At 41.7% G+C, this 16,088-nt stretch overlaps 1 protein-coding gene across 1 annotated transcript; it reads left to right on the top strand.

The window, feature by feature from the left end:
* Nucleotides 1-357: 357 nt before the first annotated feature.
* Nucleotides 358-7,705, top strand: LOC311129125 (LON peptidase N-terminal domain and RING finger protein 2-like). Its single transcript, XM_084161414.1, has 10 exons — nucleotides 358-1,421; nucleotides 2,590-2,708; nucleotides 3,485-3,607; nucleotides 4,281-4,442; nucleotides 4,521-4,849; nucleotides 4,981-5,095; nucleotides 5,550-5,671; nucleotides 5,821-6,142; nucleotides 6,329-6,478; nucleotides 6,647-7,705. Exons 1-10 carry the CDS (start codon nucleotides 701-703, stop codon nucleotides 6,803-6,805), a joined length of 2,322 nt encoding a protein of 773 aa, XP_084017540.1. The 5' UTR covers nucleotides 358-700; the 3' UTR covers nucleotides 6,806-7,705.
* The last annotated feature ends 8,383 nt before the right edge of the window (nucleotides 7,706-16,088 follow it).

The raw sequence follows: 16,088 nt of genomic DNA, 5'->3' as shown, positions 1-16,088 counted from the left end.
TTGTTACATGAATTAGGTGTCGGGCGATTTACAATGTTGATGGTATTGGGTTATATACAATGTTGCGTCGTAGCCATATAATGGACCAATAACGTTTCACAGATAGCGACACGTGCTTCTGTGCGCTTCGTTCCGCCATAAGTCTCTGAAATTGAAGTCATCAACTGAACAGCAAGATAGAGTACGGCGAGGACCAGATACTTGCCTTTTAATTGTAGTTTTCTAACTGTCAGAAGTTAATTTGGCTATTTAAATTGCAAACCTCCGATTAAGGATTTTAGTTGCCAACATTTTTTTGCTAGCCAGCAGTTGCCTTCTTGCTGTATTTTTAGGAGGCGTAGCTAGCGAAGTTATGTCACAGATAGGAGGTTTGGTTATGTCAGCCAACGAACGTTAGGTACACGGGGAATGGGCATTACGGTGCTGTAATGCAGAATCGGTATATATAGGTTTTGAAAAAATGGGATGTCTTCATACGAACTATTTTAACTTTAGTCACCAGCTTGGTGGGTGTTCTATTCGGCTCTCGCGGAATAAGGCCTACTAGCTCTTCTCTTGGAAAACAACACGAGTCTTTCACAATGGCACATGTAAAAGATAGTCTGAAGTATTTTTGTGAGGAGTAAGGAGTGTTTTTGTCTGATTATCAGTTCACTTTTCAACACCGCTAGCTAGCTATACGTTATAGTCCGAGACGAAAATGGAGACGGGAATCCAAACTCACCAGTTTGTCCACGCCGTATCCAACCCTGGAGCAGCGGGTATATGCACTGAAATGCTCGAGGTGGCAGAGGAAGCAAACCGGGCAGGTGACTACGACCTTGCCGCGGAGATCTATAGCGCTCAGCTGGTGGACCTCCAGCATCCAGACCGGGGCATCTGTTTGCGCAAAGCTGACGCTCTGTCCCAGGCGGGGCGGATAGCAGAGGCGCTTGACTCGTACTGCACCGCGGCCAACATTGGCAAACTTCGACCGGACGAATTGCAGCTTTTGGTTGTAAACATAGCACGGACCCTTCGCGAGAAGGAGCTAAACATTCATGGGAAGGCAACGAGTTGTCATAAAAGTGGGAATGGAGACGATGGTTTTGAGGACGAACCCCTGGACTTGTTTTCATGCCGCCTTTGTAGGTGTTTACTATCCGAACCAACCACCTTGGAGTGCGGCCATACATTTTGCAAACATTGTTTAGAAAAAGAAACGGTCAAAAACTGCATACAATGCAAACATAAACTGAACAGAAAAGACGTACAGATCCTTCCCATTGGGCTTAGAGTAAATGTCATCCTCAGTAGTTTGTTGGATAAATGGTTCGACTCTGAAAGTAAAGCCAGGAGGCATTGGATAGAAGGTGAGGTCTCACAGAAGAAGCACAACTACACAGATGCTTTGGAGAAGTACAACAAAGCCGTAGAACTGGGTAAGATAATGTAACATTTACAGTTGGGATAAGCAATTGTCGGATTCTTGTGTTTTAGAACAGATTGTGTATTTTATGTGACCATTTTACCGATTTAAACCAGATAGATCTGGTAGACCAGATGACCTACTTTTCACTATTCCACATCGTGTCACGGATAGAGGGCGACAGTGCATTCGAAGCAATAATTTCATAAACCCAGGAGCCCTACCCCCTCCCCCGGATTACCTAACCCACATTTCTACTCTGACTCCGAGTCTCATACCCCATGGATTGATATAATATTATTTGCATAATGGTTGTGCTGTTACATTAAAATGGACTGAACTCTAAAATGTAACTCCATTCAGTCTTTCCCCCACCAGCTATCATTTTCCCCAACATGCTCCATGTGGTTCTTATTTAGGGAAGCTGCAGGGATTTAGGTCACTCCCCCCCCCTCCTTCGTTCTACCATTGAAACACCCGGTCAGCCCTGAGCAGTTCACTCCCTATAGATATGGCCAGGGGTTGTTTTCCCCAACGGTGTGACCTAAGTTTGACAAGGAAAACTCAGGCCCCTAATTAGCCCCTAGAAAAAACGTGTGTCCTGACCCTTACTACAGAGAGAGCATTGAGTCACTGTCAGGAGTGAGAGCGAGCCAGCATCAGTGTGATTAAGCCCTTTGGTGCTTCAGTGGAGGCCGGCCCCACAGCATAGCAGATCTGACTGACCCCATTCTTTCTGCTTTAATGTCAGCTACTGACCCTGTTGTGTAAGTCTGGGCACAGAGGCACAGCGGAGTCATATCATCCACAGAAATTAGCCAAAAATAGACAATCATTAATCAGAATTTCGACCTTATCGTCTCTCCCCTTCCCACTAGCCAGAAGGGTGATACATGTTATTGTAGGCCTAATTCCCAGCACAGATTGTGCATGGTAGATTACAGTGCACTATTTTCATTCAAGGGAGATGTTTAATATTGTCTTCTGTTTGCACATGATAAAAGCATTTGGTTGTTGTCTGACTCAGTGTAGTCAAGTCTGTGCATTTACAGGCTGTCTGCCTGCCCTCTGTTCAGTAACAAATGTCATATTGTGAAAAACATCTAACTTCACAACAATGTACCTGTTTGAAAATGTGTAAATTCCATTTTCTCATTCTGCCTGTTCTCTCTGTTCTGCAGCGCCATCTGTAGGTCAGCTACTGGGACAGCGTGCTGAGCTGCACTTGGACAGTAGCAACTACAGCCAGGCCATCCAGGATGCAGAGAGCATGTGTAGACTCAAACCTCTCTGGCCAAAGGTGAGAGAAATAGATATGTAACTCAATCTACCCAGCACAGTATAGACATATCTGGGCCTAAAATATTAATGTGTCTGTCTAGTTATTCACATTTTACATTTTAGTCATTTAGCAGACACTTTTATCCAGTGCGACTTACAGGAGCAATTAGGGTTAAGTGCCTTACTCAAAGGCACATCTACAGATTTTTTTAACCTAGTCGGCTTGGGGATTTGAACCAGCGACCTTTCGGTTACTGACACAACGCTCTTAACCACTAGGCTACCTGCCGTAGTTATGTAATGAATACCCATGACCTGTCTACAGCCACAGGCTGACCCAGCTAGCACCCAACACATTATACATGCTTAGGACTGTGTGTAGGTATGTATGTGTTAAAGTATTTTGGATGCTGCTGAGTTTGTGTTCACAGGTGAGATTGGATGCTACACGCTTGTGTGTGCATGTTAATATGCAAATGACCACCGCTGACAGACATGCAGAATAGATCAGATAGAGCTGAAACCCAGGCATCGTGAATAGGGAAGAGCTTATGTTGACCTGGTTGAAGAGCTCCTGGATGTTATGACAATGATTACCAAATTGGGGATTAGATTCTCATGTTTTGCCATAAAAAGAAAAATAAAGTTAGCTCTTAAGTTGTTTAGGAAGGTCACTGTAACAATATTCAGATGACCCGTTATCAGCGTTTTGAATATATACTTTAGAGGTATAATTGAAATGCCAATAGAGTAGTCCCTACTCAAAATGTTTTTCCTCTTGCTGTGTTTTCCCAGGCCCACTACATCAAGGCCTCAGCCCTGAGTAAAGCCAACCGCAATGATGAGGCCTTAAAGGAGTACTTCCTGTGTGTGGCACTGAAACCTGATTGGACGATGGTAAAGCTGGAAGCCCAGAAGGTAATGCACAATCCCCCCCCCCCCCCCCCCCCCCCCCCCCCCCCCCCCCTCCCGTTTCAATTTAGTATTCCTGTTGAAGCGAGTTCAAAAATGTAAAAAGTTTCAAACGCTTTTGTCCATTTACTTTCATTATGCAAGCTCAACCACAAACATATTGTCACATCACAATAGTATAAATAATGACAGTACAACCACAGTTGCTATGGTACTAATGCAGTATCACTATGTACGATATGACAGTGTAAATCTGGCTCTATGCTTACCAGACAGGATTAGTTTGGTTTTAAATCCTGCTCCACAGTTGGTGATGACGCAATGCCCCCATTCCAGCTATCTTAGCAGGGGAGTTACGCCAGCCCTATCCACTGCTGTCACTGTGGCCTGTTTTAGTATCTCCACTGCTGTTACATATTCACTGCAATATGTACTGTCACTATGACAAGGCAGTCTGTTCAGTATGTGAGCCATGTCCTGTATTTCCACTGTCACATATTCCCTTTAAACTATGGGTACTAGTTCAAATGCCTTTCTTACAGAGAGAGCATTGAGGCAAGTCAGGAATGAGAGAGAGCCAGCGTCAGAGGGTGATTTTAAGAGTTATAAGCTACTTATGAGTGCTATGACATTGTATGAGCGTACTTACTGACAGTGTGTGTTCTCTCTGTTTTTGTAGGTGCTTAGTGAGCTGTTCTCGTCAGTGTTTGAGAAGGACGGTCAGCCCACTCCCAAACATCCTTTACAGGGTGGTCCTTCCACTCGCCTTCTCAAGCCGTCTGCCCTGCTCGGCTCTCTACACCCCTTCACCACCCCACCGAGGCCTGGCTGCTCCTCACAGGTCAGTACACACACACACATTTACATCCCCACACACCTATTTCTCCTAGTAACCCCTCTCTTCTCTTCCATTCTCCAGGACTCAGAGTTCAGAGTGAGGAAGAGTTCTCTGTGTGAGGTTCCCTCAGACTCCTCCAAACCTTCCCTGTCCCCCAGCAGTGAGGCTGAGAAGCCCTTGCTAGAAGACGCCAAGAGCCTAGCCAGTGTCCTGGCTGCCCTGCCTGCCCCCCCAGGCGGTCTCAAGAGGAGACACAGTGGGGACGGCCCAGCCTTCAGCCCTCCCTCCAAACTGCTCAGACCAGATGAAGCCTGCTCCACCTCTCACCCTCCTGCTGCTTCCCTCTGGGGGAGGACGGTGGCTGCAGACCTGCTCGACAGTAGAGATATGGAGTGCTCCCTCTGCATGAGGTAAGAGGACCACCAACCAACCACCACACAATTATATCTTTACGATTAACTACTCAGGGTGTTTGATTTTCAATCAATACTGATAATTACCTCTACTGATAAAGCTCATGTTATTGTGTTGTTTCTTCCAGGCTGTTCTTTGAGCCTGCTGCCACCCCCTGTGGACACACCTTCTGCCTCAAGTGTCTGGAGCGCTGTCTGGACCACAACCCCTACTGCCCTCTCTGCAAAGAGAACCTCTCCGAGGTATATACACACACACAGACACACACACACACACACACGAAGTAGCTGTGCTCTATATGTGGATGGAAGGGTAGAGCTGGTGATTATGAAAATGATGGCTTACTGGCTGTCTGTAATAGAATGTAATTTATGTTCTGTGTTTGTTGTAACTGAGAGATGGTTTAGCGTGACAAAAACAAAGCTGGCACAAAGCTTCCTCTGACACAGGGATTAAACTAGGATATTAGACCAATGGTCCTCTGTAGCTCAGCTGGTAGAGCACGGCGCTTGTAACGCCAAGGTAGTGGGTTCGATCCCCGGGACCACCCATACACAAAAATGTATGCACGCATGACTGTAAGTCGCTTTGGATAAAAGCGTCTGCTAAATGGCTTATTATTATTATTATTATTATTATTATTATTATTATTATATTATAACATTAAAGGAAAAACTCTGTTCTCTGTAATTCCAGTATCTGGCCACTAGAGGGTACAACAAGACCCTGCTGTTGGAGGAGGTGCTGCAGCGTTACCTGGGAGACGAGCTTGCGGAGAGGAAGAAGATCCACGAGGAGGAGATGAAGGAACTGTCAAAGTGAGTCACAGATTTGATCACTTTACTTAGCCATTGATTTAATGGTAAATTAATCCTGTAGTAGTAACCTCAGTGAGTTAACTGCACTTCAACAGTCCTGCTTTTTATGCTAATCACTGACCAATCTCGTGTCCCTCCTTCCACCCTAGCTTGAACCAGGAAGTGCCGATCTTTGTGTGCACCATGGCCTTCCCCACCATCCCCTGTCCGCTGCACGTCTTTGAACCGTGCTACCGCCTCATGATCCGCCGCTCCATGGAAACCGGCACCAAACAGTTTGGCATGTGCATCGCTGACGAGTTGAAGGGTTTCGCAGATTACGGCTGCATGCTGGAGGTCCGGGACGTCAAGTTTTTCCCTGATGGGAGGTCTGTGGTCGACACCATCGGCGTGTCTCGCTTCAAAGTACTGAGCCATGGCCAGAGAGACGGATACAACACGGCCAAGATCGAGTACCTGGAGGATAAGAAGGTGTGTGTGTTGGTGTGTACTGGCAAACGCTGTGTGAGGAAGGTTATGCATGTATGTGGATACAAAGAGTGCATTATAGATATTCATATCCTCACTTTTGTAAGTTTAATGTGTGTGTGTATGATCCTCAGTCTTCCATTGTGTGTATACTGTGTATGCTAACTGTTTTATATTGTGTGTGGGCAGGTGGAGGGCCAGGAGTTAGCGGAGCTGCAGAAGCTTTATGTCTCTGTGTACGACCAGGCCAGCAGCTGGTTCACCTCCCTCAAAGACGACATGAAGAGCCAGATAATCAGCCACTTTGGACACCTGCCTGGGAAGGACCCTGACCCACAGGTATGACACTAAACTAACCATCTCACACACACGTCTCTCTTGGTGAGACTCACGCACTCATGTCATATAGTGATTGAATGTGTTGCGGTTATCAAGCTCTCTCCCTCCTCTTCCTCCCTCCCTCTCTTCCTCCCTCCCTCCCCCCTCCTCTTCCTCCCCTCCCTCCAGGGTAATCCCAGTGGTCCAGCGTGGGCTTGGTGGCTGTTGGCTGTACTGCCTCTTGACAACCGTGCCCAGCTCACCATCCTGGCCATGCCCTGCCTCAAGGACCGCCTCATTGCCATCCGCAGGGTCCTGATCTTCGTCACGCGCAAGAGACCCCGATGACCGCTCAACCACAACCGCTAGGACCATGCATAGTCATTCACTCATTCAGTAAACCCACTCATCAGCTTTCATATCAGGGCAATGCCTTTGACTCTTTTACAAATGTAGCTCTCTGAATCTGAAGAAGACATTGGGAGACATTTGGTTGGATTGTAGGGGGTGGGATAGGGAGGTCATCGTTTCTGGTTGTCCATCCATCCATCCACCTATCAATGTCCAGTTCACCTGTGTCCTCTGTCACTGTGTCACAAGAACTCACTGGAACTATGGACTTTGTCACGCCATCTCTCAGCTTCTTCTATTCCTTCTCTCAAGGGAGGGAATAAGAGAGCACGATAATCAGACTGGTGACTGTCATGATGCACCAGAACTGGGCCGACCGCATAACTGTGTTGGGTCCGCAATGTTGTAACTTAATGTAAAAACTGTTTTCTAAGAAAAAGAAAATAAGACCTGACACGACCAAAAATGAATTTGTATGACTGAAAAAGAAACCAATGCCGACTGTATTGGGTTGTCTTTAGTTTGGGTGTCGTTATGTTTCTGTTGTTCAATCCCTGCTGACTATGGTGCGAGACTCATGTAAGACCCAGAGCGATAGAAACCTCCAAAATGGAGTAGAAGGTGTACATATGAGGATGTGCTCCTGCTTAAATGGCTGCTTCTCACTGATTTCTACATGACTGGGGAAATGGATGCAAAACATGAAGCTATGCATCTAACCCAGTCATATGTATATGCCTCAATAATAGTGGAAAAGTAATAATTGCGCATCTCAAATAAACGCTAAAGAATCCTAAAATTGGTTTGCATGTAGATTGAAGAGATTTGGGTTAAACTCAATTAATTAAATTTTAGTAAACTTTCAGTAAAATAAAGACTTGCATTTCTCCACTGTAACTTTACGTTGTTTATGAACATACTTTTATACTTTTGTGTGTGTATATACACACACACACACACTACTGTTCAAAAGTTTGGGGACACTTAGAAATGTCCTTGTTTTTAGAAAGAAAAGCAATTTTTTTGTCCATTAAAATAACATAAAATTGATCAGAAATACAGTGTAGACATTAATGTTGTAAATAGCTTTTGTAGCTGGAAACAGCTGAATATCTACATAGGCGTACAGAGGCCCATTATCAGCAACCATCAGTCCTGTGTTCCAATGGCACATTATGTTTGCTAATCCAAGTTTATCATTTTAAAAGGCTAATTGATCATTAGAAAACCCTTTTGCAATTATGTTAGCACAGCTGAAAATTGTTGTGCTGATTAAAGAAGCAATAAAACTGGCCTTCTTGAGACTAGTTGAGTATCTGGAATATCAGCAATTGTGGGTTCGATTACAGGTTCAAAATGGCCAGAAACAAATAACTTTCTTCTGAAACTCATCAGTCTATTCTTGTTCGGAGAAATGAAGGCTATTCCATGCGAGAAATTGCCAAGAAACTGAAGATCTCGTACAACGCTGTGTACTACTCCCTTCACAGAACAGCACAAACTGTCTCTAACCAGAATAGACAGAGGAGTGGGAGGCCCCGGTGCACAACTGAGCAAGAGGACAAATACATTAGTGTCTAGTTTGAGAAACAGACACCTCACCGGTCCTCAACTGGCAGCTTCATTAAATACTATTTAATAAATAGTACCCGCAAAACACCAGTCTCAACGTCAAAAGTGAAGAGGCGACTCCGGGATGCTGACCTTCTAGGCAGAGTTGCAAAGAAAAAGCCATATCTCAGACTGGCCAATAAAAATAAAATATTAAGATGGGCAGTCTGAGATTTGGCTTTTTCTTTGCAACTCTGCCTAAAAGGTCAGCATCCCGGAGTCGCCTCTTCACTGTTGACGTTGAGACTGGTGTTTTGCGGGTACTATTTAATGAAGCTGCCAGTTGAGGACATGTGAGGCGTCTGTTTCTCAGTGCCAACTGTAAAGTTTGGTGGAGAAATAATGGTCTGGGGCTGTTTCTCATGGTTCGGGCTAGGCCCCTTAGTTCCAGCGAAGGGAAATGTTAACGCTACAGCATTTAATGACATTCTAGACGATTCTGTGCTTCCAACTTTGTGGCAACAGTTTGGGGAAGGCCCTTTCCTGTTTCAGCATGATAATGCCCCCGTGCACAAAGCAAGGTCCATATGGACTTTTTGTTGTTGTTGAGATCGGTGTGGAAGAACTTGAATGGCCTACACAGAGCCCTGACCTCAACCCCATCGAACACCTATGGGATTAATTGGAACGCCGACTGCGAGCCAGACCTAATCTCCCAACATCAGTGCCCGACCTCACTAATGCTCTTCTGCTGAATGGAAGCAAGTCCCCACAGCAATGTTCCAACATCTAGTGGAAAGCCCTCCCGGAAGAGTGGAGGCTGTTATAGCAGCAAAGGGGGGACCAACTCCGTATTAATGCCCATGATTTTGGAATGAGATGTTCGACGAGCAGGTGTCCACATACCTTTGGTCATGTAGTGTATCATAGTTTAATGTAATCAAACTATGATAATCCAAATGATAGTCCAAAACAATGATAATGTACTGTAAGTGTCTCTGGGGAGGAAATGGGGTTGAACTATTCTGTTTCATGTCTTATGTTTCTCTGCTATGCGCTTAAATGCATATTATGTATGGTGAATATAAGTTGGGTGATTTAACTGTTATGAGTATCAATGTAAACTCTGAGGCCTTTACAATGTCTTTATTTAAGTAGAATTATTTTGTTTTTCCTTGATCTGTTTGAAACGTAACTCTTTGGGTAGTGATATGACATGCTGCATTTGCCATTTATATTTGTAAAAGGAGCTACATCAATTTTGTATCTGGAATAATAAAACACTCATGTTCAGAGATGTCTGAAATGTATTTAGTTTCTGGTTGTTTTCCTTGAACTGGTCAGAAAGATTAATTATCGGCATTTCAGTGTGATGTTAACTGAACAGGAAGCTGAACCAACTAAGCCACAGTAGAGATAAATGGTTTGAGAGCATGTTTTGCTGAGACAGACACAGAGTACATTACTTGCAAATTACTCTCATTGAGGAAAATAAGTCTCCTATAATATTTATTCAGATCTTTGTAGAATATCCCCAATTTTAGGACCCATGTATGTATACTTTTTATTTTGTATTATTTGATAAAATATTTAATTTGGCCTTTACTACCATAGTCCATAGAAACACATTGAATAACACGTTCATAAATGGCTAACTTTATTTGACTGTCTGTTTTGCCATTTATGAACATGTTACATTTAACCCCTTTTTATTTTTTTTTTTTTGGGGGGGGGGTGCAAAACTACTTTCATTCATTTTTGATACGGGTACAGGTTACCTTCATACTAGTCCCGTGACACCTGTGGCGGTCGTAGAGCAAAACGGAGAACACCATTGTGTTTGTGAGAGTGGTATATTAGTTTGGACGCTACAGACGTTTTCGTGAGAATCCAGATTTTTTTGGGATGTCTCTAAAAGGCACTACATGGTCAATCTGACGTTGCGTTTGTTGTATATGATGAATGGTGGCAATTATTGCTGTCAACAAAAAGAGTCCGCTCATACTGAACTTTGATCATAAAGTTTATTCAGATCACAAGCTTCAGCATTGATGACAGACTCGCGAGGTCTGGAGAGCAGTGTCCTCCCATTCTAGGGGCTGCTCTGGGGTTTATTGTCTAAAACCCTTCTTATATAGACAATACCAAAATAAGGGTTACCCCCTCTTCTGGCCAATCACCAGTCTCCCCTCGGGCGTCACCCTCCAAGCGGCACATTTCAAATAACATCATAAAACATCCCCCCTCTGGCCTGAACAACCAACATTCTTTCAGTTCCCTCTAAAACATTTAACAAAGGCATAATCTTCAGATACGATATTCCCCCCTTTCGAGACGAAATAAACGTCTCGAAAACAAACAGAATAAGATTATGACTATTAACCATTTATCTTATTGAGTATCTTTAACATTAAACCAAACACATTCTCCTCTAGAGTGTAAATACCTTTCTATGAAATACCTGTTTATGGAGTGTAAATACATTACTATGAAATATGAACAACTGTTTTATGAAGTATGGATACATTACTATGACATATGAAGAAATCTCTATGGAGTGTAAATACATTACTATGAAATATGAACAACTGTTTATGAAGTGTGAATACATTACTATGACATATGAAGTGTGAATATATTACTATGAAATATGAAGAAATCTCTATGGAGTGTAAGAGCGAAAAACTGTCTGGCAGCCATCCATCCATATCAATCAAGACAGTAAAATTCTCTCACGGTCCCTCTGCCCCAGGCAACCACCGTCGGTACTCCAGATAAACTCATAAACCATGTAAATACATTTGAAACTATGATGCCATTAAATACACATGTTTCCCCTGCAAACAAAATCCTATCCAGAAACATCCACTCTCAGGCTGGTCAACCCATAGGACCTGAAAGGGAATCTCTCCCTGCCTAACGTCCTTTCCCTAAACCCCATCGAAATAAACAAAAGCATCTAAGATCCTCATCTGCATTCAATAACATCAAACATCATTCTACTAAAATCAATACCTAAGAATATGACACAATTATGTATTACACATCAAATATGTCTATATTTCATTGCAGACACTGGAATGTAGTCCACTACACTTCATCTCCTCCGTAGTCTCGACTTCCAATGGACTTGTTAATGATGGAATCAGCCACACCCTCCTTGTTTCATCTCCTCCAGTCATATTGTCCCTTCATATTGTCTTTGAGTCACATGTTCCCCCAAATGCTTCTGGAATGAAAAGAAAAGAAACGACCAAACAGTATCCTTTGCAAAACAACCACTTTCAAATTAAACCTCAATTTCACCTAAGAATTTAAAAAATGATACATAAATGATGCATGAATCACATTATCCATTCCCCCCTTTGATTCATAAATCATACTAAAAATCATACTAATATTGGAAAAAAATTTTTTTTTGAAAAATCATCAAATAATCCAAAATGATATTTATCCATCAGTTCCACTTGTCCATCTTTATCCAGATCAGGAACCGTCAACACCGGCATCTGAGTGTTGTCTCCAGGCATCACTCTTCAACCTATCTCAATCTCATAGCTCTCTCCAAAGTCAGTAACATATTACACAGTGCTATCAAAGCTGTCATTAACCCATCACTGCCCCTACTGGCCTAATTGATCTTGCAACCAAATCTTCTCAGATCTCCCAAACACATCCCTTATAATGCATATATAACCCCAGTGATCTTATCTAAACTATCTGGACTCAAAAAATAACTAATATTTATCAATATGATCTTCCCAAATGTTACACCATACCATGAATAAAGTCCCCCCTTCTCCCTTAGACTTATTCTTCAATGATAGGCTTGAAGACTATGACATGTAGCCATGTCTCTTTTCACCCCATTTTCAACCCTAGCTTCAGATTTCTGTGTTGGTACCACTCCTCTTTTAATGGTAAAAAACCTCATATGGAAGCTTAAACGTTGACATGTAACCAAATCCTGTTAATTCATAATGTAAGAATATATATTTTATCATCACAAACCCACCCAATATCTCTAAAATTCCCCATAGTCACATTGTCAGTCAAAAGCTAATCGTTTAACCATCAAAGTCCTACTCTTCTTACTACCTGGTATATTAAAAATTACATTATATTTGTCATCTCTAACCTTATGTTCATGCTTATCCAACATTATCATCTAACATCCCAATCTGATCTTCCCATAAACACACCCTTTACCTCATATGTTTTATTAGAACAAAAACAACTTTTATCCCTCAATATTTCACCTGAATACTTCAGGATTCCATTGTTACCTGATATTCTTTTCCCATTTAACAATTCCCATATTAATTCACTTAACCCAATTCCACCTAACCCTAGGCTTAAACCACTGTTCTGACAACTACATTATTTTATCTGTCAATGACTGTTGCCAATAACTCAGTCATGACAAAGCATAAGACTGACCCACACCTGATAGAGGCTGCGCAACCGTCTAACACGTTTGGGATGGAATTCTCAACAGACATGGACCCTCAAGATTCCTCACTGATCTTACAGAATGAGTTAATCTATCTCTAATTTCCACAACAGAAGAACGAGCGGCACTGATCAGATACCTCTCACCATCTGTCATTAAAATCAAAGACCTCATCCTGTATCTCCATGATGAATCTATATTCTCTCTACTACTCTCTGTTCTCCTATTTTAACCCTATTCGTACTATCATTGACAGCACTCTCCATCCATAACATAACCCCCTGAGTCCTTCTTGCTAACCCCCTTTAATTTCAGAACAGTTGTTGTCGATGCCATACTCCCTACATCGTATCATTAATCCCTTCCAAAGTTACCATTAAAGTAGTTGATTTAGTAACCTTAATTACTTCTAGTGCAAAAGTTCCCATTATCCTCTGTGTATTATCTACTGTTGGAGTGACTACTGTCCATTCAGTTCTACTCCTCCTGAACTCCCTCAATGACTGTGGAGGCTACAACAGACCTCAACTCTTCCATTATAAGCGTTACTTTATGAATTACATAGCCCTTTAACCAATAATTCCTAACCGGAACAAATTCTAATGCTTGCCCTAAATAAGTACACATATATTCTCCCTGACCTTTCTCTGTAACATTACGCAACATAAGTGAACAATCACTCCTAACCCTCTTCTAAACTATACCTCCTTTTACTCCTGGTCCTGATAACAATACTTATTCTCCATAATTATCTCTCCATATGGGAGAAACGTCCCCATCCTAAACCCTAATAAGTATTTTTCCCCCTAAAATTGGTGCTGTATTGGTTCCCTTATAATCAAATGCAATATATTTATGACTTTAATACCTATCAATGTTGAAAGAGTTAAATTGCTTCTCCCTGTTGTTCTAATAGACTGAAGTGTTAATGTCCTTATTTACTCCTAGTTTTCCCCCAGTTTTCCCCTAAGACTTTGAACTCTTTCCTTGTACTTCCATCCATCACCACTAGTGTCACTTTTTCCCCAAATCTCAGTCCTATCTCTAAATCCCTGACTTTCAAACTTTTGATTACACAAAATACACCTATAATGACCTTGATCTCCCTGCTGGAAACTGTAAATATAGATACTCAATCACCCTCAAATCATTCAGCAACACATACTTTCTCAATGCATCTGCTCCTAACCGATTTAAACTCCTACCATATCTTCCCACTAAACTTTAAAATGTCCTTCCTCACTGTTCTCTCTCTGTCTTACTACTAACTTTGAAACTTAGCTTACTGTCTCAGAGTTCTTCCAGCCCTAATCTACTCCTAACTTATTTTAATCTAATCTTTTCTCTCATAACATTTAAAACCTTTTCCCCTGATTTATTGACAAAATCTCTTACCACCAAATTTTTGGAATATGTGATTGGGAAAGTTCCCCACCTGCTTCTGACTCATTACACACAGACTTGGCAAAACGACTAACCACCTTTTAGCCTAGCCTGAAATCCCTTAATGTAAGAATGTAACCCAGAATAATAATCACCCCTTTTAACTTTTCAGACAGATTGTCTTAATAAACAGTCTAGTGTACATCTTATTGTACAATTCAATTCTCTTCCCAACACTGCAATAAAAGCATCTTCTAATATTAGTATGTCTATTTTGATTAACTGTTTTACTACCTCAAATCCCTATCCTAATTCGTTATCAATTAGTGAGATGTTTAACCTCTTTAGGCCTAAACCCAAATAAGTTTTTCCCCTATTCACTATCACTTCTAATGGCCGATTGTTTCAACTGTTAGCTATTTTCTCTTCTCCTCTAATCGAGGCTCTCAGCAATGCACCCCCCTTCCGGATCTCCTCTAGACACTAACAGGTGATCTTGAATTGCCCCTGTATCTTCCTTAAAAATGTTCTCTGTTCTTCCTCCTAACTTGTTGCATGAACAGGTAAAGTACCCAATCTGTCCATAATTATACCAGTCTTCTGAAAGTTGCTGAAAGTGTAGCTGAAATATTCCTCCTTCTTCTTTGTTCTTCTCCCTCTCCAATTCTGTGTCTGTCCAGAAACTGGCGGTCGATATGGAACATCTGGTCCCCCCTTGGCTGGTACAATTGCCTTTGATATTGTTCAGTTAAAGCTGTAACAGTGATTGTTGATTTGATTCACTCTGATTCTTCATAACCAACACTTATTTTCTTCTTCTCCACCACCAGTTATAAGTTGTATTTGATTGAGTTTTCTTCGTCCTGTTGTTCTCGTCGTTGACATATCAGTATTCTTCAAAAGGTTCTCTTCTAAGTTCTGTCCTCGAAATATCATCTTCCATCATCTTCTTACTAGTGGGCTCTTCTTGACCTCAATGTGTTCTTCTCCTTTCATTCTTGAATTCTTCATCCAATCGTGTATTCAATTCATCCAGGCATGATAAGCAATCTGCCTATATCTCCATTTCTTCTTTGCTCTTGTACCCTTCTTTCTTCAACCTTCATCAGAGATCAAGTCTCCAGTATCCTTCTTTCCTCTCTTGCCACTTCCTTCTGATCACAGAGTCACCTCCACCCATGGCCTCTCATCAATCACTCTCATCTTCATCATCCTCTTCTCCTTCATGTTCCAGACCTCTCATTTTCTTCCGTCTTCTGGATTCATCTTCATCATTGTTTCTGCTGGTACCCTATCTATTATTTGTTCATCTTAATTTCTGATACAATAATCACTCCTAGATGATCATTGTAAGCTGAGAATAAACATCCCTAAGCTCTACTTTTTAGCCTATCTTATCGCTGGAATATTTTATCAATTTCTGTTATCAATTTCTGTTTGAGAATGAAGGGCAACTTTTGTTTCACTTGCCAGATACCCTAGCAACACTTTAATTAAAGGATTACCACTATTTCAATCCGTGTAATGACTTTCATAGTCCTGATATCTTTTTCCCCATTGTAACAAGCCTTTCTATTCCTTTATTGTGAACTATCCTATTTTAGACTATATAAGTTATATAGGCTTCCCCCCTGTAATTCTTAATATAACCTAAACAAATCCATTAACAATCCTGAATAATTAACCCCAATTCCTATTCCTATGTCACCAATATCAATTAGTGTTGGCTATCTTACCACAACCCATCAAATGCAAGTAAATGAAGTTAGTAAACTTCAGACTAAAATACCCATAAACAAAGCCTTCTAACCTTACAACCCTTCAATACTCCAATTCCCATAACCCCTTGCTCTATTAGCTCTAATTATCTTAAATTTACAGAACAATCCTCAA

This window comes from Coregonus lavaretus, assembly GCF_964263955.1.
Source record: "Coregonus lavaretus genome assembly, chromosome: 5".
NCBI classification, from domain to species: Eukaryota; Metazoa; Chordata; class Actinopteri; order Salmoniformes; family Salmonidae; genus Coregonus; species Coregonus lavaretus.
This window is presented reverse-complemented; position numbering and strand designations above follow the sequence as displayed.

What these genes read in the sequence shown, in the direction of transcription:
- LOC311129125 (XM_084161414.1), top strand. Translation starts at nt 701, where the DNA reads ATGGAGACGGGAATCCAAACTCACCAGTTTGTCCACGCCGTATCCAAC. An exon ending in TAAAGCTGGAAGCCCAGAAG is followed by an intron (nt 3,608 to 4,280) that starts GTAATGCACAAT and finishes CTGTTTTTGTAG; the next exon opens with GTGCTTAGTGAGCTGTTCTC. An exon ending in GAGTGCTCCCTCTGCATGAG is followed by an intron (nt 4,850 to 4,980) that starts GTAAGAGGACCA and finishes TGTTTCTTCCAG; the next exon opens with GCTGTTCTTTGAGCCTGCTG.